The following is a 22,002-nucleotide window of genomic DNA, read 5'->3' as shown; positions in this document are numbered from 1 at the left end:
CCCCAATTCCCGCCTCTTTCCCTGGGGCGAGCATCGCGCCAGCCCGCTCCCGCTCGCTGATTGGCCCAACGCCCCCTCCCTCCCGCCAATCGCGTTGAAGGAAGGAGGAGATTTTTTCCCACGCGGTCATTCACCCCTTGGCTCCGCCCTCACGGCAGCCAATAGGAGCGCGCGTTGCCATGGCAGCGGCGTGGGGGCGGCAGCCAATGGGAGGGCGCGATATTGAGGGTGGCCGGAGTGAAGGCGGCGGCATGGTGAGGGCGCTGAGGGCGGGCCTGAGGGGCTCGGGAGCGGGGAGGGGCGGTGGAAAGGCTGTCAGGGGACGGCGAGGGCGCTGAGGGGACTCAGAAGCTCTGAGGGGGCTGCGAGGGGGCTCGGAAACTCTGGGGTTGTGAGGGGGCTGAGGGGCAGTGAGGGGGCTGAGCCCCGCCGGTGCCCCCGCCCTGAGCCCCCCTTGTACCGTGCCGAGGCCTCCGGCTGTAAGAAGTCGTCGCTGGGAGCTGCGTCCCAGAGGAAGAAGGCGAGTCCCAAGCTGGAGCTGCCGGAGGAGCAGCAGCGGGAGATCCGCGAGGCCTTCGAGCTCTTCGACGCCGACGGCAGCGGCAGCATCGATGTCAAGGAGCTGAAGGTCGGGGTTTCCCTGGAAGCACAGAGTGACCGAGGTTGTAAGAGAACAGGGCCGTGAATGCCAAAATTACCTTAAACAGCACAGGAGTTTCCTGGGTTTCTCCCCTCCTCCCTCCAGCATAAAACCTGGGGGGCAAAAAGCACATTTTTCTCTTGATTTGCAGCTCTTTACTGCTCTTATCCAGAGTGTGTAGGGCCAGGCTGCCCCAAAATTCATGGGTGATTCTGTGCTTTCAGTCCCGACTCCTTCTCTGTTCATAAAACATCAAAAAAAGGGGTTGTGCACATTAAAAAGGTGTGTGGGGGGGGTTTCCCCCCTTGTCTTAGAGAGGATTTAATGCTTCTTTATTATTGTTATTCCTGTTGTTGCTGTTGTTATTATTGTTGTTATTAAAATTATCCCGGCTGTGGAATCCACCAATGTTCCTCATTTTCATCCTTTTGTTCATTGCCAAACCCTTCTGATCCCTCCCCAGCCCAGCCCTTGGGGGAGAACAGTCATCAATAAATTAGGACTGACTTTGCTGCCGGAATTTCTCCTTCCCATTCTTCACCTGGATGTCCCAGATGCTCCCCGAGGCCCCAGGGAGGAGATCTGGTTTCAAACCTGCTGCTTGGCCCTTTACCAAAGGAGGAAAACATTTCCCCACCGAGATTTTAGCACCAGAACGAAAAACAAACCTCTTCAAATTCCCTGTGCTTGACCAGCTTGAGATGGTGAGAGTGTGTGTAGGGAATTCCTGGGTTAGCTGGAGGACAATTCCAGAATGGGAATGTTTATATCCCTGGTTCCTGTGTCCCTTGAGTGCAGAGCAGAGCAGCCCCTGTTTTCCTGGAGCCACGGAACATTTGGCCACGATGGGGCGGGAAGTTCACCCCTTCCCCCCTCTCCCGTGGTTCTGTTGATGGTTTTGTAGGGTTTATAACTCATTTTGTCCTTCCAGGTGGCCATGAGGGCCCTGGGGTTTGAACCTAAGAAAGAAGAGATCAAGAAAATGATCTCAGACATGGATAAGGAAGGGACAGGAAAAATCGGCTTCCATGACTTCCTGGCAGTGATGACACAGAGAATGGTATGGATGTTTTACAGGTCCAAACAAAGGGAATTCTGAAGTGGCTGAGGACCTTTTATCTCATTAAAGGGAGATTAAAGCACTGCTTTAATCCTAACAATTAAACATGTCAAAGTCGGGGTAGTCCCTGTCCTGGACTCTCTCATTTTTCAGGGGAAAGTTAAAATCATGATATCATGAACAAGTTTCTTTGACAACCAGAGGGGATTTTTGTGTTTGAAAAAAGGGGAAAAGGTTCTGCTCCCAGATGGAAACCAGCTCTGAGCTGCAGGAAGCTGTTGGAGTGTTGATGTCTGGCACGGGGGTGTTTTCTTTCCTTGAATTCTAATTTACAGATTAAATCTCTGCTTTGAAAAATATTTCTAAAAACCCAGATATTTAATAGCAGAACATCCTGATGGTGAAATCCCAAAGACACCTGGATAGCCAGGATGGAAAAAAATCCCTGAAAGCCTGAAATTCTGGAATTATGGCTGTGTCTCTGTTTCCTCTCAGCTTTTATGTGTAATTCCTGCTGGCTGGGCTCCTCTGGGTTTGTTCCCAAGGGTTTCTCAGTCCATCAAATCAGTTATAACTTTATTTTGAGTGTCACCTACAACACAACCACTCCTTTCTTACCTTAAACTCGTTCCTTCTTCCTTAAGGCTGAAAAAGATTCCAAAGAGGAGATTCTCAAAGCTTTCAAACTCTTTGATGATGATGAAACTGGAAAAATCTCTTTCAAAAACCTCAAACGTGTGGCCAAAGAATTGGGGGAGAACCTCACAGATGAAGAGCTGCAGGTTTGGACCTGGTGTTTGGGGGATCTTTATGCTGAGGCTGGGAGGGAAATCCTCTCTGTGCTGGTAGGAAGGGAGGAATTCCTGGCAGTCTGGGGGTTTGGAGGTCAAGGATGGGTTGAGCCCATGTGTGGATGTAGGAATGGGATCCTCAAATTGCAGTTTTGTGGAGTTGCAGGGATGTGAAAGGAAAGACTCTGCTCCAAGCCCTTTGTTTCCCCCAGGACATTTCCTGGAGTATTTCCTGCTCAGGTTTCTGTGTAAATACACCCAGCAAAGCAGATTGTAGGAAATCCGAGGTTGAGCCACCACTGTCCCCTCCAGCACAGCTAATAAAGAGTGGCTCTAACTCTGAATGAAGCCAACAGTTCCTGATGAAAGCCCCAGCTGACTGCTGACCCCAAATCTCTTGCAGGAGATGATTGACGAGGCGGATCGGGATGGGGACGGGGAAGTGAGCGAGCAGGAATTCCTGAGGATCATGAAGAAAACCAGCCTTTACTGAAGCCCAGGGGGATTCATTCCTTGGCACTTGTGTGTATTCCTTGGGTGGGGGCCTCCCTTTTGTAGTGTCTTGGTTTCTTTGGAGGCAGCAGAAAATGCAGGTCAGTTCTGTTGGAAGCTTTTTGTTTAGAAGTTTTAAAGGTGTTTGGGAGCAGTTTGCACCACCCTGTTTACAGACAGGAGGTGGCTGCTGATTGTGATGTTTACACTGCTTTAAATTCACAAATCACATTCGTGTGACCAAATCTAGGTCCTTTTCTGACTAACAAAATAGGTCAGAATGGTTCTAGTTTGGTCAAGAGATGACTCAAAACCAGACAGTGTAAATCTGTTTGGGGTTTATGTCTTGGTTTGGGCCCTACAGTGAACTCTTTTTATGATTTATTTGCAGGGACCAGCTTTTTAGAACCTGTTTTATGGGGATTATCCCTTCCCCCCCCCTCCCCCCCCCCCTTTTTTAGGGCATTCTTTAAACTCAAACCAAAAATAAACTGCTGTAACTTACCTTGTGGTCAGTTCACATGGCTGGAGGAATCTTTGCAGAAGGACATGCCCAGTGCTGTGCTGGGAGCTCTGTGTGCTCGCAGGGATGCTCAGAGGCTGCACATGGGGTTGGATTTCAAATAAAGTGTCTTATTTTAAGAGTTCTGGAAAGAGTTTAGATCCCCACTTCGCCAAAAGAAAGATGTGGCCAGGCTGGAGAGGATCCAGAGAAAGGCCACAGAGATGAGCCAAAGCCTGGGGAGCTCCCAGGTGAGGAAAGGCTGAGAGAAGTGAGGTTGTTCAGCCTTGGGAAAATGAGAATTAGGGGAGACCTTGTCATCATGTTTGGTATTTGAAGGGTGGCTGCAAAGGAGGTGGAAACTCCCTTTTCATGAGGAAAAGACAAGGGATAATGGGTACAGGGTATTCCTGGGGAGGTTCTGAATGGGCACCAGAGGACATTGCACAGTGAGAAGAGCAGCTTTTGGAAGGGGTGGATTCCCCACGTTGGGACACTTGAGGGCTCATCAGGACAGGCTGCTGGGCCATCTTGTCCAGACAGCATTTTTACCAAGAAAGGTTGGACCAGCTGGGCCTTGAGGTCCTTCCAACCTGGAATTCCCTGGTTCTACTCATGCAGGAGAACAAGGTCACCTCTTCCCACCAGAGCTGGCTGGGGCCACGAGGTTGGTGCTGCTGCTCTCACCGATGTCACATTCCTGCTCCAGTCTGGGTCCTGACAGATCCCAGCAAAACAGGGGGGGTTGGTGCTGGGGGTTTCCTCCTGTGTCATTTTCCCGGCTGACCCAGAGGGAAAGGCAGAGACAGAAGCACAATTCAGGATCCAGTAGAAGCATCAGGTTTTATTTGGTAGCAGAACTGGGTTCCTTCCTCTGGCCACAATTCAGTGCTCGGAGGGAGGGGCGTGGGGAGCAGCTGAATCTGAGCCCTGGCTCCTGCCTGGCCTAAAGCTGAGGGCGGGCAGGGCTGGATGGGATATTGGGATGGAATTCCTTCCCTGGGAGGGTGGGGAGGCCCTGGCACAGGGTGCCCAGAGCAGCTGGGGCTGCCCCTGGATCCCTGGCAGTGCCCAAGGCCAGGATGGACATTGGGGCTGGGAGCAGCCTGGGACAGTGGGAGGTGTCCCTGCCCGTGGGCAGAGATTGGAACTGGATGAGCTTTAAGGTCCCTCCCAACCCAAACCATTCCACGATTCCATGCCAGCTCCCAGCCCAGCTCCCTCCAGTTTGTGACGTGTCCTTGGCAAAACACAACAGCTCCAGGATTGCCCCTCCTCAGCAGCCAGCAGAGGTCTGGGGGCAGAGCTGCTGAGTGCCATTTTCCTGCTGCTGTGTGAAAGGAGAAGGGTGTTATCCGTGCAAGGGGAGCTGGATGCCCTTGGGCCCTTCAGGCCAGCTGGAGCACTTCTCGGACCATTTTCCCGACGCCGTCGTGGATGTCGTGGATGGGGGCGTTGCACATGAAGGCGCTGGTGGTCACCAGCCGGTTCCTGGCGTCCACGTGGACCTCGGTGACCTGGCTGTTCACGTGTCTGCAGCCCAGCTCCTTCATGGCCTCAGCAGTCTTGGCATAGGGCCACCTGCAAGGGAGCAGGGAATAAAAACCTGCAGTGGGGAACGTGTCCCACACACAGTGGTTTGGTGAGAGCCCAAAGTCTGTGGTCACTGCACAAAATCTGCTCAGTAGGAGCCCAATCTTTTCCTGCCCGAGGAGTTTCTCCAGGACTATACAACAGGAAAACCTCCTGCTCAAATGAGTTAAAAATCTGAAGTAAAGCCAAAATAAAACCTGAAGTTCCACTACGGGTGTTCTTCTACCCAATTCTGCCCACTCCAGTGTTCCTGTTTATAGAATCCCAGGATGGTTTGGGTGAAAAGAGACCTTAAAGCTCATCCCATTCCACCCCTGCCATGGGCAGGGACACCTTCCACTATCCCAGGTTGGCCCAAGCCCTGTCCAACCTGGCCTTGGACACTTCCAGAGATCCAGAGGCAGCCACAGCTTCCCTGGACAACAATTAGATTTAGGTTTGGGGTGGGGATTTTTCACCAACTTCCTACAAGTTGGTGATAAAACTCCTTCCTAGCAAAAGCCATCACATTCCCTGGCCTGCCCTTGGGAGGATCCAGCCACAGCTTCCCTGGAGGATGGAAGAGTTTCACTCCCTCCCTCTCTTAACACCCCGAGCCTTGTGCAGCCACCCTGCTCCTGCCTTGGATCTGCTTAACTTGGAGTCAGCAAAGGTTCTTCCTACCCTGGGTCAGTGAGGCATCAGGGAGGCAAATATTTAACTCAAAATAATAAATTCCATTTAAATTAGTTTAAAATAAAGTGTCTTATCTGAAGCCATCAGAGCTGTGGAAACAAGTCACAAAAATGCAAACAGATCTGGTGTTGGACCATTCCTTCTGCTCTGCTGAGAAAGGATTAAATGAGGCTTCCAGAGCTTCTGCTTTTCCCTGCTAAGTCCCCAAAGGGGCCAGAGTTCCTGAAGGCCTCACTGGAGGCAGCAGAGCCGAGTTCTCAGAGCTAATGTTCAGCCAACAGCAGGCCAGGACCCCTGGCCAGGCTGCTGGGGACTTTGGGGGGCCCTGGTGGGATTGCCATCAAGCCCCGGGTCACTCACTGCTCACACTCCGTGTCGTGCCCCACGGTCACCTCGCAGCCCGGGAAGATTTTGGCTGCCAGCACTGGGGAGATGCAGCACAGCCCGATGGGTTTGTGGGCAGCGTGGAAGGCCCGCAGGACGTCCTCCACCTCCTTGGAGATGCTGCAGTTCTTGCCCTGGGTGGCCCAAGTGCTCAGGTTTTTTGCCACCCCGAAGCCACCTGAGGAAAGAGAAGCAGTTTAGGCTGGAGATTATACCCAGGGCGGGATTTTTGCCGGGTGGAATGTCAAGGTGGGTTGGATGGATGGCAGCATTTGTCCAGGGTCAATAAAAGAACTAAAACCTGAGATCCTGAACCTTTGGGAGCTGAGACATCCAAGCCCCTCCCTTGCTTCCCCAGCGAATGGAAGCAGCACGGCCTCGATGCTCCAGTGGGAGCTGTGCTCCACCCACAGCTCTCTCCTGGGTTATTGTGGAACACAGACACATTTTCCTTTGCCTCAATCCTCACTCCAGGCCTCGTCCATCCCCACTGGAACACCCCAGCGGCCGAGCTTTCCGCTCCTGAGCCCTGGGCTCTCCCGGTGAGGAGGAAGGGTGCTGCTGAGAGGAGGGATGGTTTTCCATCCAGTGAAAACACAGCTCTGGACAACTCGGTTTGCAGTCCTGTCCTCCTGGGATCAGCTTGGCTTTGCCACGTCCTCATCTAACTCCAAACTGGCGTGGCAGTGCCAGCAGGGACGGAACACAGCTCTGCTCCCGAGCCCTGCTTCCAGCCAGTCCCTCTCATTCCAGACTTACGGAATATCTAAGCTGTGGACAGGCAGACCCCACACATCCTACCTGGAATGATGAGGGCATCCAGCCCCTTGACATCCAGCGTAGCCAGGTCCTTGATGTTGCCTCTGGCTATCCTGGCGCTTTCCACCAGGACATTGCGCTGCTCCGGCGTCGGCTGCCCCTTCGCGTGGTCCACCACGTGCATCTGGGGGATGTTGGGAGCATAAACCTCTGCCTGGAGGGAGGGGATAGGGCTGTTATCCTTCAGGAATGATGGACAAACGTGGCAAGGGCACAGGGAGTGTGTGGGAATGCTGAGGGGCTTTCTTGGGAAAGAGCTGGGAGGGAAGGAAGGAAACCTTTAGTAGTTTGTGCCCAGAACAGCTTGTTTGGGGTCTGAAGATTCCATCCATATCCCAACCAATCCCTCTTGCCAGGTGACCACCCAGAGAGCTGCTGTCCCACAGGGACAGGACTTGGGCTTTCCTCTCCCCACCTCCTGTTTTCCCAAAGCCAGAGTGGTTTTTCTCTGGAAAACGCTTCCCCTTCCTTCAGCACTTTCAAGCTCACGTGCGGAAATTATGAGGGGAGGGTGAGATTTTGGGACTGTGCCACCTGTGCAGTTCTGGGCCCCACGATTGAAGAGGGATCTCAGGAACACCGAGGTGTCCCGAGGAGGGGGACGGGGCAGGAAGGAATGTCCCGTGAGAGCAGCCGAGGGCTCCGGAATTATCTACGTGGGAGACAAGGAGGCTGAAGGGCAACCTGGTGGCAGCTTCCTGTGGAGAGGGAGGTGCTGAGCTCTCCCCCCTTCCAGCTGAAATATCCCGTTCCGTGCTGCTCTGTTTGCTCGGAAAAGGAGGGATTGGGATGACGCCCGAGGTTCCTCCACTAGAGGCCCCTGCCGCTCCAGGGATGAGAGCGGGATGGGCTCCGAGCCTGCTGGACTGGGACACGGCAGGAGGGACGCGGCTGCAGCAGCTCCGGGAGAGGAAGAGGCAAAATTAAGCCCAGTGGAGAAAACCTCCGGACAAGGCTCATCCCGGAGCCCGACAGAGAGGGCAGGGCTGGAATGGTTTGGAACTGGGCGGGCTGGCACATGCGGGTCACCCCTGTGCCTCTGTGCTCCACAGAGCAATTCCCACTGCCAGGGGAACGGATCCGACCCAGACACGCGGGTGCTTCACAGCTGAGTGTGATATTCCAGGGGTTTCCCTCCTTCCTTTCCCAGTCTCGCTGAGCGGCTCTCCTGACTCTCCGGGCAGCTGCACCTTTTTTACCCCTCCTCAAGTTCAACTCACGAACCCGTTTCTGTTCTCTCATCCCTGGCAGCGCCCAAGGCCAGGCTGGACGGGGCTTGGAGCACCCTGGGATAGTGGAAAGTGCCCCTGCCCGTGGCAGGGGTGGAGTGGAGGAGCTTTAAAGTCCTTCCCAACCCAAACCGTTCTGGGATTCTCCGATTCTATTTTCACTCCTACCCTCTGAGGTTTTGAAAAGATGAATTTCAAACAGCCCAAGCTGTCTTTTAAACAGAAACAGCAGGAGCGAGAAGGCAAAAGCGGAGAGAGAAAGCATTCAGGAAAGTCTCTTGGAGAGTTTGGATGCAGAGCCCCACGCCAATCCAACAGCCCAGCTGAGCAGGGATTTCCCCACACCATCCCCAACACTCCAGGCATCGCTGCTTGGCTCTTGAGGAGTTTGTCTCAGAGACGAGGAGGGGAGAGGCTGCGGAGCAGAGCCGGCACAAGGCGCCGGAGCGGGATCCTCTTACCTGTGCCCCCTCCCGGCTCAGGTGCACCAGCACGGCCGAAGCCTCGTGGACCTCGCTGCCATCGAACACCCCGCAGCCGGCCAGCACCACGGCCACCCGCTTGGCCATGGTGTCCCGGGAGCAGCGGGGTTCCCCGGAGAGCCCCGCGCCGCTGTGAGCTCCGCTCGCCGCCTGCAGCCCTTTATAGCCGCAGCCCTCCCCCAGGAGCAGGTGGGGCCGGCAGGCTTGGGCTGGGGTTTCTTGCTGGCAAGGAGGTTTTATTTCCAGTTCCACAGGCAGGGCGTGTAAATATTATTTGTTTCCTCAACTGGCTGCTCCCTTACAGATCTCCTTCCCAGCACGTTGTCTCCAGAGCAGCCCCAGCTGACGTGCTCTGCCCAACAGAGCAGCTGTGTTTTCCCTCCTCAGCTGTTGATTTTCCATTCTAGCTCAGGCTAAAGCACTGAAACCTTTGCACAGGAGATGGTGTTGAAGGGAGCCTGCCCGGAGCCAGGATTCCAGCCAGTGCATTCCCCCTGCTTTAAACCCTGCACTGCACAGGCTGCGATGGACTTTTAACACCAACACTTCCCTTTCTGATCCTGAGTGTTCCTTCCCTCAGATCCCATCTCCCAAAAGTGGATATTTCACACTTTGCTGTTGTCGTTTGCACCCTGAGTTTAGAAATTAATAAAGTCATGCAGTTGGAAGGGACCCACAAGGATCCACAAAGTCCAACTCCTGGCCCTGCACAGGGCACCCCAACAACCCCACCCCGTGCCTGCGAAAGCGCCCAAACACTTCTTGGTGTCTGGCATAACGGCATTCCTCATCAACAGCACCACCTCTCCATTTATTTAATTCCAGGGAAGTGGTGCCAGGAGCTGGTGGAGCCCTGAGCTCTGGAGGGGCCCCTGGCAGCCGGACTCAGTGTCCGGAGCTCGTTCCTCCCACCCCGGCTCTGCTCACACGGAGATGATCCTGTACCCCTCTGTTTCAGCCCGGCCTTGGTGGAGGCTGAGAGAACAGAAAACTCCCACAACATGGTCGAGGGGTGTTTTTCAGGGGTTATTTATAAGACATGCTCCTTGGGGCTCTGTCATTTTTGGGAGAGCCATGAAGCACATCCTGTGGGTAATGGACTCGTGGCTTGGCAGGGTGGTTGGTCAGGGCAGGCCTGAGGAGGAGGCTCACTGCTGCTGGTGCTTGTGACTTTATGGCATGTTTCTCCCCAAATGAGGGATTTCAGGCACCCAGCTCCTACCTGGACAAGCAGGAACAAGAAACACGTGAGAGGCCTTGCAGTCCCACTAATCCAACCCAGGCTGTGCCCCTCAGTTATTTTCACTGCCCAGAACAGGAATTAAACTGAGATGTGCATGAAAAACACCCAAAGCTTTTCTCCTGCTGTTTGTTTCGCTATCTAAGGAACCCTAGCTATGCTTTAGGGCTGTATTATTTCCTCTTGCATTCAAAAACAGTTGGGTGATGTTGCAACCTGGGCAGGTTATTTCTCCTTCCTGCAGCTGCTCCGGGACCAGTCCTGTCAGCGATGGGACAAAGTAGCCAGAGGCTGAGGATTTCCACAGCCTGCCTGCTGCCAACCACATCAGTTACCCCTGCCTGTCATAAACTGGCTGGGCTGGTTCCCCTTCCTGGGATAATTGGTGCAACTGGACCAGCCAGGCTTGTTTCCTCCCCCTGGAACAGCATCTGTCTGCATAGACACGGGAGCCCTAAAGGACTGTTTACCCTGAAGAGATGCGTGATAAACGACATTTCTCAGCTGGGTTGTTCCAGCCTGGGGGGCCGTGTCTGCACACATCTGTTGTGTTAACACGTGGCTTTAACCTGCACCAAGGTTCTAGCGAGGAGGGCAGGGAAGGGAGCCTCTTCCTGAAGGGTGAGCACAGTTAAAGGTAACAGGAAAGTTTGGGAGCAGTGGCAGGGATCCAGCTGGATCCAGCTGCCATCGTGCTGCAGCTGGCTCCGGGAGCCAGAGGAGCAGGGTCCTTTGACAGCTCTGGGGCTGTTCTGGATGCTGTCACAGCTCCAACACGTCTTGGATGACCCCACAGGCCTGACTTGGAGCTCCAGCCAGTGCAGCTCCAAGCCCCATTCCCAGCAGCTTTCCTGTCCTCCAGCCCTGGCTGTGGAACAGGATTTATGGGGGGGCACAGAGCAGGATCTGCTGAGGGGAACATCAGGAGCTCTGCAGAGCCATCCCTGGCCAGCCCAGCAATGTCAGGGCAAAGCTCTGCTCACTGTTCTGCACCTTTTATCTGGTCAGGAGAGTGGGAATTGCTTTAACTGGAGCTGGGTCCCTCATGGGAACCGTCCCTACGCTGGTCCTTCACCACAAACACAACAACAGGGGGATCAAAGCTCTGTCAGCTCTCGGAGCAGTTCTCTGACAGCTCCCACCTGACCCATGGCCCAGCATGATCCCGAGGCCGGTGCCCACTGCCTTCTGCAGCCTCCCCTCCACCCATAAACACCTTTATGCCCTGACCACAGGTTTTCCGTGGGAAGCAGCAGGAAGCTGTCCCAGCTCCTTCATGTCCCCTTTGGGATACAACCCTGGCAGTGTCTGACACTCTCTCCTGACCTGGAAAGGCAGCAAGGCTCCTCTGTGCGGGCTGAGCTGGATGTGGAGTGACAGACGGACAGAAGCCACCTTGAAGGGAATGGCACTGAGTCTGCCCTGGGTTTGCCCAGCTCAGGGGGCTGGTGCCAGGCATTCAGAGCTGTGACAGGGACAAACAGCAGGCCCGTGGCCAGTGTGAGGAGAAACAACTGGTCCCCAAGGAGCTGCTGGGCTTGCAGAGCGCTTGTTTGCTCCAGCAAGGTGGATGCTTGCAAAAACCTTCGTTTTAACCAGTGTGATTTCCTCACTGGCAGCAGCAAAAAAGGCACTAACAGCAATAAACCCTCAGCCTTATTTTTTCAAGTGTCTTTTTTAACAAGGGTTAATCAACAGTAAAATTAAGAGGCCCCTGGAGGGAGCTACCAGCAGCCCACGCTGACTCACAGCCCCGAATTTACTGCAGCCAGAGCTTCATTTGCATTTCCTCCCGCATGCTGCGAGCAGCGGGAACAGAAGAGGTTTGTAGGGAAAAGGGGTGGAGAGCAGGGAGGACCGGCGGCAGCGGCGATGGTTTGGTTATAAAGAGCATGGGAGGAAGGAGCGGCAGCAGTGCAGCCCTGGCCGGGGCTCCAGCGCGCAGGGATGGGCGGCAGCGGGGCTGAGTCACTGCATTCCTGCATCGGGCTCCTGGGCATTTCCGCAGGTAGGGATCCCTCCTGGCACGGGACACGGGCTTGGCAAGAGCTTTCCGGGACACCCCCCTTTTCCAGGGGGGCTAAAGCGCTGTTTATCCGCAGCCTTCTTTGCGTGGGTAAAGCTTTTCGATCCAGAGATCCCTGCGCCGGCTTCAGGAGCCAACAAAATATTTGTGTTGGCTTCCAAGGGCTGGCCTGAAGTTCTGTACTCGTTCCACGCTGGGTGGGAAGCAAATCCAAACTTTTTCACAGTCACTGTAGTAAATCATCTCGATTTGGATGCGGTTTCCTGCCCTTTCCTTTTCCAGCCCTTCTCCCCGCCGCTCTGGTTTCTGTGTTCACTCCCTTTCACTTGCTCCTTCTCTGTGTTCCGTCTTCCCGGATTTTTCGGCCGGTTTTCCGTCGGCACAGGGCTGGAGGGATCATCTGCAGGGTGTGTGTGTCTGTCTGCCTTTTGTGTAGCTGGAGCTGTGGATTTTTACCTTTTTCTGGCAACAGGGGAGCACTTCCAAACTCTTCCACACAATCCCAGAAGGGTTTGTGTTGGAGGGGACCTTAAAGATGATCCCACCTTCCCCTCGAGCTGGCTGCTCCAAGCCCCGTCCAACCTGATCTTGGTGGGATGGGGCATCCCCAACCTCTCTGGGCAACCTCAGATGATTAACTCCACGTTTTTTCAAACCAGGCACCCAGAAAGAAGCAAGACTCTGGGCACAAACCGAGTTCCACTCCACAAGCCCCTTAGGCTTTCCTGTTTGCAGATCTTGCACTGTTATTTTTCCTCTGTCCCCTGCTCTGTTCATGCTGATTCTCTCCTGGGTTTTGGGCCGAGTTTACCAGCTCTTTGTGCTTTCCCCCTCCGTGTCCCACAGGATCTCTCTTGCTGGCCGTGCACTTCTACAGCTCCTGCAGAGCCGCCCCTCTGATCCCCAGCACCGCTCTCGGCGTCCTGCTGCTGATTTTGTCGGCTCTTCTGGCCTATGCAGGTAAGATCTGGGGCTGGCCAGGCCCAAGGCCTCCCTCCCACAGCTTTGCACGTCCAGGTCTGCTTTGCCAACGGGATACAGACCACGGCAGCCTCGCTGGACCACTCATCCCTTCTCCCAGAGGAATGTGCTGTCCAGAGCAGCTGGGGCTGCCCCTGGATCCCTGGAAGTGCCCAAGGCCAGGCTGGACATTGGGGCTGGGAGCAGCCTGGACGGTGGAAGGTGTCCCTGCCCGTGGCAGGGGTGGCACTGGATGGGCTTTGAGGTCCTCCCAACCCATTCCATGGCACAGCAAATTTTTCCTCTATAGGCAAGAAAAGAAATCAACGTTTGTTTCAAACAAATGCTCTACCAGGATCTCGGAGTTTTAACACACTGAGTACACGATTTCTCTCCCAGGCTTTCTGAGAGTGCTTCCAGCATCCATGGTTGAAATGCCTGTGGGTAAATGCCAAGAGACAATGACTGCTTATCTGAGAGAAAACAATCACTGCCTAGAGCAAAATCCACACTTCCTAGAATGAATGTTGAATTATTTATCCTTTATAACTCGTAGCAATGAGAACATCAAATCCCAGAATCACCAAATCACAGCAGTGTTCAGGCTGGAAAAGACCTTAAAGATCCTCAAGTCCAACCATCAGCCAGCGCTGCCACCATGGTCACCACTAAGCCATGTCCTCCAGTGCCACATCCATGTGGTTTCTGAACACTTCCAGGGATGGGGACTCCACCACTGCCCTGGGCAGCTGTGCCAGGGCTGGACAACTCTTTCCATGAAGAATTTTCCCCTGATATTCAATCTAAACCTCCCCTGGCACAACTTAAGGCCATTTCCTCTTGTCCCGTTGCTTGTTCCCTGGGAGAAGAGCCTGACCCCTCACTACAACCTCCTTCCAGGTAGCTGCAGAGTGTGGTTTTCTCCAGGATGAATCCATCATCAGGCAGGACCTGTGCTGATCCTGGCTCCATAATGATCCTGCTTCCCACTTTCCTGACTCCCACTTCCCACATCCCACTGTCTGAAATCACAGCCCTGTCTCCATTTGCTCCCCAGGGATCCGGAGAAGCCTCAGGAATGCCTCCCTGCTGGTGTCCCTGTGCCTGACCCTCTCTGCGTTCTGGTGTGGCTACGGAGTGATCCTCATCCTGGCAGGGCAGGGAGCGCTGGCCGAGCCGGGGGATTCCCGCGATGCCCTGCTGCCAGGCCTGGCCACCTTCACCCTGGCACTGCTCCTGGTGGCCGTGGTGGGCTTCCTCTGCGGAGAGCCCGTCCTGGCCCTGCTGGCTGCCGCCGTGTCCCTGGCCAGTGCCCACGAGGTGGCCCTGCACTACAGCTCCTCGCTCGGCCCCTCGGCCGTGGCTTGCGGGCACCTCGTTGTCTGCTTGGTCGGAGGCTACTTTGCTCTGGGGAGGATCCTCTACCTCCTGACCAAAGGGAAAGTTGCCCTCCCTGGCACGGATCTTGCCAAGAAAAAGGCCCAGGAGCAGAGCCGGGGCAGGGCTGGTGGCACCAATCCCTTTGTAGCCCCCGGGCTGCTCCTGAACATGCTGTCAGCCAGTGTCTTCTGCTGCAGGCTCCTGGGGGTCACCCACAGACTCTTCCTGGGCCACGTGCCCTGGCTGTGGGCAGCTGGCACCTACCAGATTGGCATCTGTGTGTTGTCCTACCGTGCAATGGACGTTCTCACGGCCACAGCCTTTGGCTTCACTTCCATCCTCCAGTTCGCTGCAGGTTACTGCCTCCTGTACCCCACCTGGCAGCCAGAGGAACCATCTTTCCCTACCCCATTCCTGGTGGTTTTCTCCATTCTTTTCGCTGTCTTAGCTCTTTTTCTCTCCCTTCAGAGCCCTGTGGATGGCCTGTACTTGCTGGTTTTTGTCACCTACTGCATTGCCTTGGCTTGCAGCCCCAGGGGCTTTTTTGCAGGTGGCCCCCAAGGCGTGGCAGTGGCCATTTTTGTGGCCTCAGCCTTGGTGGCTCTGATTCACCTGTACAATGTGAGGGCGAGGGCCAAGATCCCCACAGGGAAGGGCGCTGTGAGGGCCCTCCTTGCTCGCAGCAGCCTCCTGAAGCTCCGGGAAGGGCCGGACCTTCACGCTCCCTACCTGGGCTATTCCAAGTATGCAGATGCAGAAGTCCTTGCCTATGCCTGCAGTGTCCTGGCTTCTTTTGCTCTAACAACCCCAGGAGACCCCCAGGCTCCCCTTGCCACCGTTGTCATTCCATGGGTGGTGGTAGCTGGTGGGATCCTGAAGCTTCTTGGCGGCTCCGTGGCCTTTGCCCGGGGTAAAACCCTGGAGAGCAGTGCCTTCATCCTCTACGCTGTCATGTGGATCATCTGGGGCCTGACAAGGTATGGTGGCCTCTATGGCACCACCAGAAGCTTCCACGCAGCCGTGGGCATCGCTGCCTTCATGCTCTTCAACAGCTTCGTTGTCTTCTGCTCGCTCTTCTTAAACATGGCCTGGTTCTTCTACTCGCTCACGTTCATGCTCATCGCTGTCAGCTTCCTGCTGGATGCCATCCACGCTCTTCCCACTGGATACGACATCGCTGCCACCCTCATCTTTGGGCTGGTCAGCTTTTACTGCTTCCTGGCTGCCCTTTCCAGCAGTACCTTTGAGGGCTGCTGCTTGCCCATGGGGGGGCCCGTGGTGCAGCTCAGCGGTGTCGGGGCAGGAGCGGCCAAGTGCCTTCACCTGCCTGCCAGGAAAGCTTCCTCAGTCAAGAGAATTGCAGGTAAGGGAAAAACAGAGGGCAGGACGTGGGGATGGAGGGGAAATTCTGGGAGGTTTTGTAGCAGAACACTCTTAAAAGGACATTACCCAATCAGAGGATCACAGAACGGTTTGGGTGGGAAAGGACCTTAAAGCCCATCTTGTTCCATGGACAGGGACACCTTCCATTAGACCAGGTTGCTCCAAGCCCCATCCAACCTGGCCTTGATGAGGAAACCAGGATAATATGGTGACATTTTGGTGAAGGGGGCCAAGTCACGGGGTCAGGAGCTGAGTGAAGCAGAGAATTCCCTGCTGTGTCTCCTGCACCATTTCCTTGTGTCCTCATCCAGTCTGAGATCCAGGAATCCTCCAAGCTGGGGCTGCCACCCAGAGCTTTGTACAGAGAAAGCAGAGCCGATGCTTGGTCCTTGCTCTCTCCACCTCTGGCCCAGAACCCCCCTAAATGCCAGATGTCCCCTTGGAGGAAAGCTGGGAAAATGGGAAAAGGAGAGGAGAGCACCAAATTGGCTGTGACAGCTCTGCCATGGGAATTACAGCCCTCACCTGTCACTCACGGGCTCGTGCCCTGTTCCCATGCCAACAGATATCCTGAGGAACGGCGGGACCTGTGGCATCCCCACGGACACCGTGTACGTGCTGGTGGCCGCCTGCAACCGGCCTGACGCCGTGGAGAAGGCTCACCGGTGAGTCCTGGCACCTGGGCTGGCCTCAGGAACATTCTAGAACTCAGAGCTGGTACTGAGTGCCGGCTACAGCACCTGCTGAGAGCAAGACAGCTCAGCCTCGGTGGGAGCAGCAAGGTGGGGAGAAGATCCAGGTGAGGAAAGGAGGGAATTGAGCTGTGGTTGTGTTCTGGGATACTGAAGGCTGATGGAGCCGGGTAACTTGGACACCACAAGAAACCCAAACCAGTGGCAGGTGGGGTGGGGGGTTATTGTTCTTGCTTGCAGGTCCATGTTGTCACAGCAAAGCCCCTCTGGTGAGAGCAGACTCTTGCTGCGAGCTGCTACCCCTCATGTTGGTGGGGTTTCCTCAGAACCTGGGCCATTGGGATTTTTACCCACCGTTACACGAGAAGTTAAAGCCTTGATTTGGAATAGACTGATTCCGTTCCTGATTGGGAATAGTCATTAATGTCCCTTCCCACCCAGTCAGTTGTTGAACAGTCCTCCTTTTACTCCAGACTGGTGACCTGGGGCAGAGCCTGCACACCTTGTCTTAGCTCTACACCTCACCAAGAGTTTCCTTTCCTGGAAATTAAACCCCCTTCTTACTTCCAGCCTCATCTTTTCTTCCCTCTTTTCCAGGTCCAAGCGCCAGGCTCAGGATCGCCCCATGTCCCTCTGGATTTCCAGCCTAAAGCAACTGGAACCTGCCAGGCATTTGTTCACTCCCCTCCTCTGGGACTTCATGGAGGCTGCCTGGCCATCTCCCATTAGCTTGGTCATTCCCAGAGGTGAGGAAATGCTGTTAATTCCAAGGTCTTTGGAGAGCTCTGGGTTCGAAATTCCTAAAACTGTGAACCCCTGCAACACCACGTGTTCCACGGGGATATTCCTGGTAAGGTCATCGTGTTTGGACTGATGGACATCTCTAAGTGCTGTGTGACTCTGCTTGGTGCAGGTGAATGGGTGGATTTCCTGGGAATGAAGGACTCCGCCAAATACGTTGGAACCCCTCAGAGTGTGGCCATCCGCATCCCCGACTGCTCTGTCACCACACACCTCATCGACCTGGTGAGTCAGAGCACCTCAGCCCTGGTGACCAGTCCCCTTCTGTGAGAACAGGGAAGTCTGCAGGCAGCTGGGAGGGATATTATGGTAGCAAAGAGGGAAAAAGGAGCAACCACCAGGTCAGGAAACCAGGAAAATCCCATTAACAGACACAGTTTCATTTCCAACGTAGGACACTGTTGGAAGCACAGGCTCCTCTGAGGCTGGACTAGCTTCAGAAGGTGCAGGAAGTGGCCAGAGGAACTGTGACACCCTGAGTGTTCTAGGACAGACATTGTAGGTCTTTGGCAAGTGCTGTTGCTGGAAAACAAGATGTCATTTCATGGCCATCATCACTAAACCCGAATTTGTCAGTGCTGGTCACTCAAACGCAGCTTGGTGGGACTGTAGTAGCTTGCAAAGTAGGTGCCTCACGTGGGTGAGCCCCACGGAGCTCTCTTCAGAGTCACAGACGAAGTTCAGAGCTCAAGTCACCTGTTTTATCCCCAAAATCCTGCTCAGGGCTTTGATTCCCGTTCTTCTGTCACCAGGTTGGCCCCATTGTGGTCACGTCAGCCAACCCGACGGGAGAGGCCGACACGACCCACCACAACCAAGTGTATGCCAAGCTGGGAGATAAGGTAACCACGAGGTGTGGGGATGGAAAAATGGAACCACTTTGTTCCCAGAAGGCAAATCAGTAGATGGTATCAGGAACCTGGGAAAGCCTCTAATTTAAGAAATCTCATGGACGCTCCTCATGCTGTTATCAAAGAGAAGGAAAATTTTAAAGCGCGGAACTTGGTGGGAAACCAAACCTCTCCTGCTTTACACAGTGTGGTTATGGCTTGGCAACGTGAGTCGGTTCATATTCCAACATGGGAGGATGGGAGCAATAAAAAGTTCCTTCTTGCTTACAGCAATCAAATCCTGGTGTCGGAATGTGCCAAGGCTCCAGCTGGAATTGGGCTGTGAGAACTCAGGGATTCCCATCTGAAGCTGGAGCTGGGCAAAAGCTGGTGCCAAGCTCCAAAATATTCCTGGTTTTTAGAGCTTTCATGGAAGTGCCATGGTCACGGCCTTTCATTGCCTTACATTGATTTAGGTTGGAGAGCAGGAAAGGTTCTTCCTGCAGAGGGTGCTGGGCACTGCCCAGGCTCCCCAGGGAATGGGCACGGCCCCGAGGCTGCCAGAGCTTCAGGAGCGTTTGGAAGGGTGGAATTGTTGGGGTGTCTGTGCAGGGCCAGGGGTCGAATTGATGGTCCTTGTGGATCCTTCCAGCTCAGGATGATTCCACGATTCCACGGTTTCATGACTGAATTCTCAGGGTTTTACACTCTGTATCTTCACGGCAGCTTTATGCGAGGGCAGCTTTAAACAAGAGCTGGTGCAAATCTTTCCCCTCTAACTCCTCAGAAAGCAGAAATTCATACACATTTTCTTTGTGGATGGGACTTTTCCAGAGCTGCTCAGCTGCTGTAAACCTGTCTGTGCTGCACCCCTGACCTGCACCCCACAGAGCTCTCTCTGTCCTCTGAAGTTCATTCCTTCCAAATCCAGCGCTGGTGTCGCTGCAGTGGGGCAGGAAGGAGCAGCATTGCCTTTGATGACAATCATTTGCTGTGTTGAGAGGGGAAACTCTCCTTTTCCAAGGGGAATTTGGTGTGCAAATCTGCTGCTTTTAGGTGGATGCAGTTCTTTGTGGTGGCCCTTCTCCAGAGAACATTGCCTCCACCGTGGTGGACTGCACCAAGATCGACAGTGGCAACATTGGATTCTTCCGAGTCGGCATCATCCCCAAGTCTCAGGTGAAATTCAGCTGGATTTAATTTCCATTCCCTTTCTCCATCGAATGAGTTTCAACCTGGGGGTTCCTAATTCAATAAGGAAGCAGAGAAGTCTGTGATAGCACGAGGAGTTATCCCAGAGTGGTGTGAGGGACAAGAGCAGAGCTCCCCGTTTCTGTCCTGATTCTGCTCCGGAGCACCTCTGTGGAGCTGGGGACTGGGCAAGGTGGGGCTGATTCATCCATGGAAAGGGCTCTGAGATCCAAGGTCATGGACCTCTGTGGGGCAGGCTCTCCATGTTCACCCATCCCAGAGACCTCTGAGTGCAGAAATGATTTGTGTCATCCCAAAACTGAGCCAGAGACTCGAAAGAGAAGATCTTGTGGAAGGTGTCCCTGCCTGTAGGGGACCTTTAAAGCTCCCTTCCAACCCATTATCTTATGATTATTTGATTATTTCAACAGCTGGAGAAGAAATCAGTGCTCTCCCCTAATTCCTAACCCACTCCCAGCTGTGTTTACTCATTCCAGGTGCTGCAGATCCTGGAGCAGGTGCAGAAGAAACACCTGGTGGTCCCTACCAGTGGCACTTGCCCCACAAAAGGCCGGGAAGAACTCCAGAGTGGTGGCCCTGCTGTGCACAACGGGGTGGGCAGAGCTGCCTTGGCGGAGCCGGGGCCGGATCCCGCTCCCGATTCCGGCTGCGAGCGCCACACCCGCTTCTGACTCCGGCAGCTCCGTGCGCGCCGGGACGTCGTCTGCTGGAAAACGCCTTCTCGGCCAAATTGGGGAATGGGAGAGGCTTCCCAGCTGCAGGGCTGATTCATTCGTCTTTCTATGGACGCTGCTCAGACATCCCAGTGCGGCGCTGCCCTACAAACCACAGGCAGCCAGCAGGAAAATTTTCCCTTAGGGACACTGCCAGCTTTCCCTGGAGATCGGTCACGACCAAAGCAAGCGTTCCTTCGGCGACAGGCTGGCCCCAGAGCTACAGAGCTTTATCCCTGTCACCGGGAGGGAATTCCTTGGATTTGGGGCGTGGAGTGGAGTGGTGCAGAATTACGTGGTGGGGGAAAAACACTGCATGAAACTTGAATCCCACAGAATCATTTAGGTGGGAAAAGACCTTTCAAATCCTGGAGTCCAGCTGTCCCCCCGGCACTGCCAAGGCCACCGCTGACCCATGTCCCGTGGGAGAGGAGGAGGGGAGATGTGTCCAGGTGCTGTGCTGGTGGATCCAATGGACTTGGCAAAGTGTGGGCTCGGGAGCTGGGGGCGTCTCCTGCTGTGTTTTCCTCAGAATGGAGGTCACCCATTTTTGACCCCACCTGGGAGGTCCTTCCTCTGTTGGGAGAACCCAGCTCTCCAAAGAAATGCCATGGCCTGAGATGCCATTTCTGTATTTCACGCTCAGAGTCAGGGCGGAATTCCCGTTTGGATGACTCCAATAATTTATCCTTAGAGGTGCTGAAGCTTTAGGGAAGACCCTCCCTTCCCACGTTATGAATTTCAGGAGAGCAATCTCCGTGTGTTTGAGCATGCCAGGAGCTGGTCTCTTGCCTTACAGCCCAACTCTTCCCATCTCACGGCACGTTTCCTCCAGAGTGCAAATTCCATAGGATCAGAGGAAGGAATTCCAGCCACTCCAGGCAGTCATTTGTCTTCTCCAGGGGCCCAGCTTCCCTGCAAACTCCTGAAAGACAGGGAAGGAGCTGGAGACCTGCTCACCTATGACCTTGCTGGCATCACTGGGACATGGTGGGATGGCTCCTGGAGTGTAGGAATGGGAGGACATGGACTTTTTGGGAAGGACGGGCAGTGTGGAGTGGTGGCTGCTGACCAGGAGGAGTTGGGAAGGAGTCTCAAACCTTTGTGAGGTGTTTTCCTTGGCAAACACTGCAGTTATGGCTTGTTCCGCCTCCAAAAACTGCTGATCTTATTCTTACCTGACTCAGGTGCAAGGTGCTGATCAAACTCCAGCTGAAACCAATTCATTGATTTCACCTGAAGTTGTGCTGGAATTTAAGGATAAAAGTGGTGCAGTCGGAGGAGCTCAACCTCCCCGAATTCTGGCAAAGTGGGGTCTTCTCAGCTTGGCCTCACAGAGCTGCCTCTCTTCCTGCAGAGAAAATTCCGGAGAATTCAGCGTGTTCAACAGTTTTGCTGGTCTACTTCCTGTATCTCCTTGGAGTTTATTCATACTGGTTTTTAGAAAGCAATAAAATATTTTCAACAAACAGATCTCACCCCGGGCTGTGCAATTGTGACAAAACCTTGTGGGGCAACACCTGCTGGATGTTGGGGTTCCTGGCCACGCAGGATCCAAGCAGGATCTTAAGAGGGACTCAAATTGTGACACTTGCAGGGTGGGGAAGAGGAGGGAGGGAGAAGATAATGCCTCACACCAGCTCAATAACGCCAGGGCTGAATTTTACCCCTTAATCACTAAAAAAAACCCCCATAAACGCCAAAATCTGAGGGAATGTGGTAAGAAGTGGGAATTTGGAGAGGTGCTGAGACATCACAAAGCTTTGTGGTGAGGGAAAACTGCCCTGGCTTAAACATACGAGAGGTGCTGCTGCCCTCTGCAAATAATGATTTTTTTAGTGTGGCACAAATTAAAAGAGGCTCAAAAAATGGTGTTCTTCACTTGATGCTTCATCTGGATCCATTTTTCCTCTTTGTCTCCATATTTTTTTGGTTTTTACTCGCAGGAAATGTTGGTTCCAGCCTCAGGACGCTGGGGGAAGCATTTCTCACTTTGCTGAAGTGAGACAAGGAGAGGTTTCATTTCAGACTTGATTTTACCCTCGCACAGCTCTCCCGAGTACCAGCAAACCAGAGAGGAAAAGGAGATTTAAATGGG

General features: G+C 54.1%; 3 protein-coding genes across 3 annotated transcripts; 2 read left to right on the top strand and 1 right to left on the bottom strand.

Moving 5' to 3' along the window:
- The first annotated feature begins 170 nt into the window (after positions 1-170).
- LOC121670192 (centrin-2-like) lies at positions 171-3,096 on the top strand. The gene is made up of 5 exons (XM_042040072.1): positions 171-254; positions 470-628; positions 1,572-1,700; positions 2,345-2,482; positions 2,895-3,096. The coding sequence occupies exons 1-5, from the start codon at positions 180-182 to the stop codon at positions 2,982-2,984; spliced, it is 591 nt and encodes a 196-aa protein (XP_041896006.1). The 5' UTR covers positions 171-179; the 3' UTR covers positions 2,985-3,096.
- A 1,545-nt stretch (positions 3,097-4,641) lies between these two features.
- Positions 4,642-8,822, bottom strand: LOC121670191 (glutamine amidotransferase-like class 1 domain-containing protein 3B, mitochondrial). The gene is made up of 4 exons (XM_042040071.1): positions 8,647-8,822; positions 6,939-7,110; positions 6,114-6,315; positions 4,642-5,066 (listed from the first exon to the last, which is right to left on the bottom strand). Exons 1-4 carry the CDS (start codon positions 8,752-8,754, stop codon positions 4,874-4,876), a joined length of 675 nt encoding a protein of 224 aa, XP_041896005.1. The 5' UTR covers positions 8,755-8,822; the 3' UTR covers positions 4,642-4,873.
- A 2,856-nt stretch (positions 8,823-11,678) lies between these two features.
- LOC121670190 lies at positions 11,679-21,377 on the top strand. The gene is made up of 9 exons (XM_042040070.1): positions 11,679-11,915; positions 12,780-12,893; positions 13,951-15,636; positions 16,222-16,321; positions 16,946-17,094; positions 17,262-17,374; positions 17,902-17,991; positions 19,036-19,158; positions 19,668-21,377. The coding sequence occupies exons 1-9, from the start codon at positions 11,855-11,857 to the stop codon at positions 19,860-19,862; spliced, it is 2,631 nt and encodes an 876-aa protein (XP_041896004.1). The 5' UTR covers positions 11,679-11,854; the 3' UTR covers positions 19,863-21,377.
- Positions 21,378-22,002: the final 625 nt, after the last annotated feature.

This window comes from Corvus kubaryi, unplaced genomic scaffold (assembly GCF_017639235.1).
Source record: "Corvus kubaryi isolate FWS band 111438036 unplaced genomic scaffold, C.kubaryi_AGA036_p1.0 37395, whole genome shotgun sequence".
Classification (NCBI taxonomy): Eukaryota; Metazoa; Chordata; class Aves; order Passeriformes; family Corvidae; genus Corvus; species Corvus kubaryi.
This window is presented reverse-complemented; position numbering and strand designations above follow the sequence as displayed.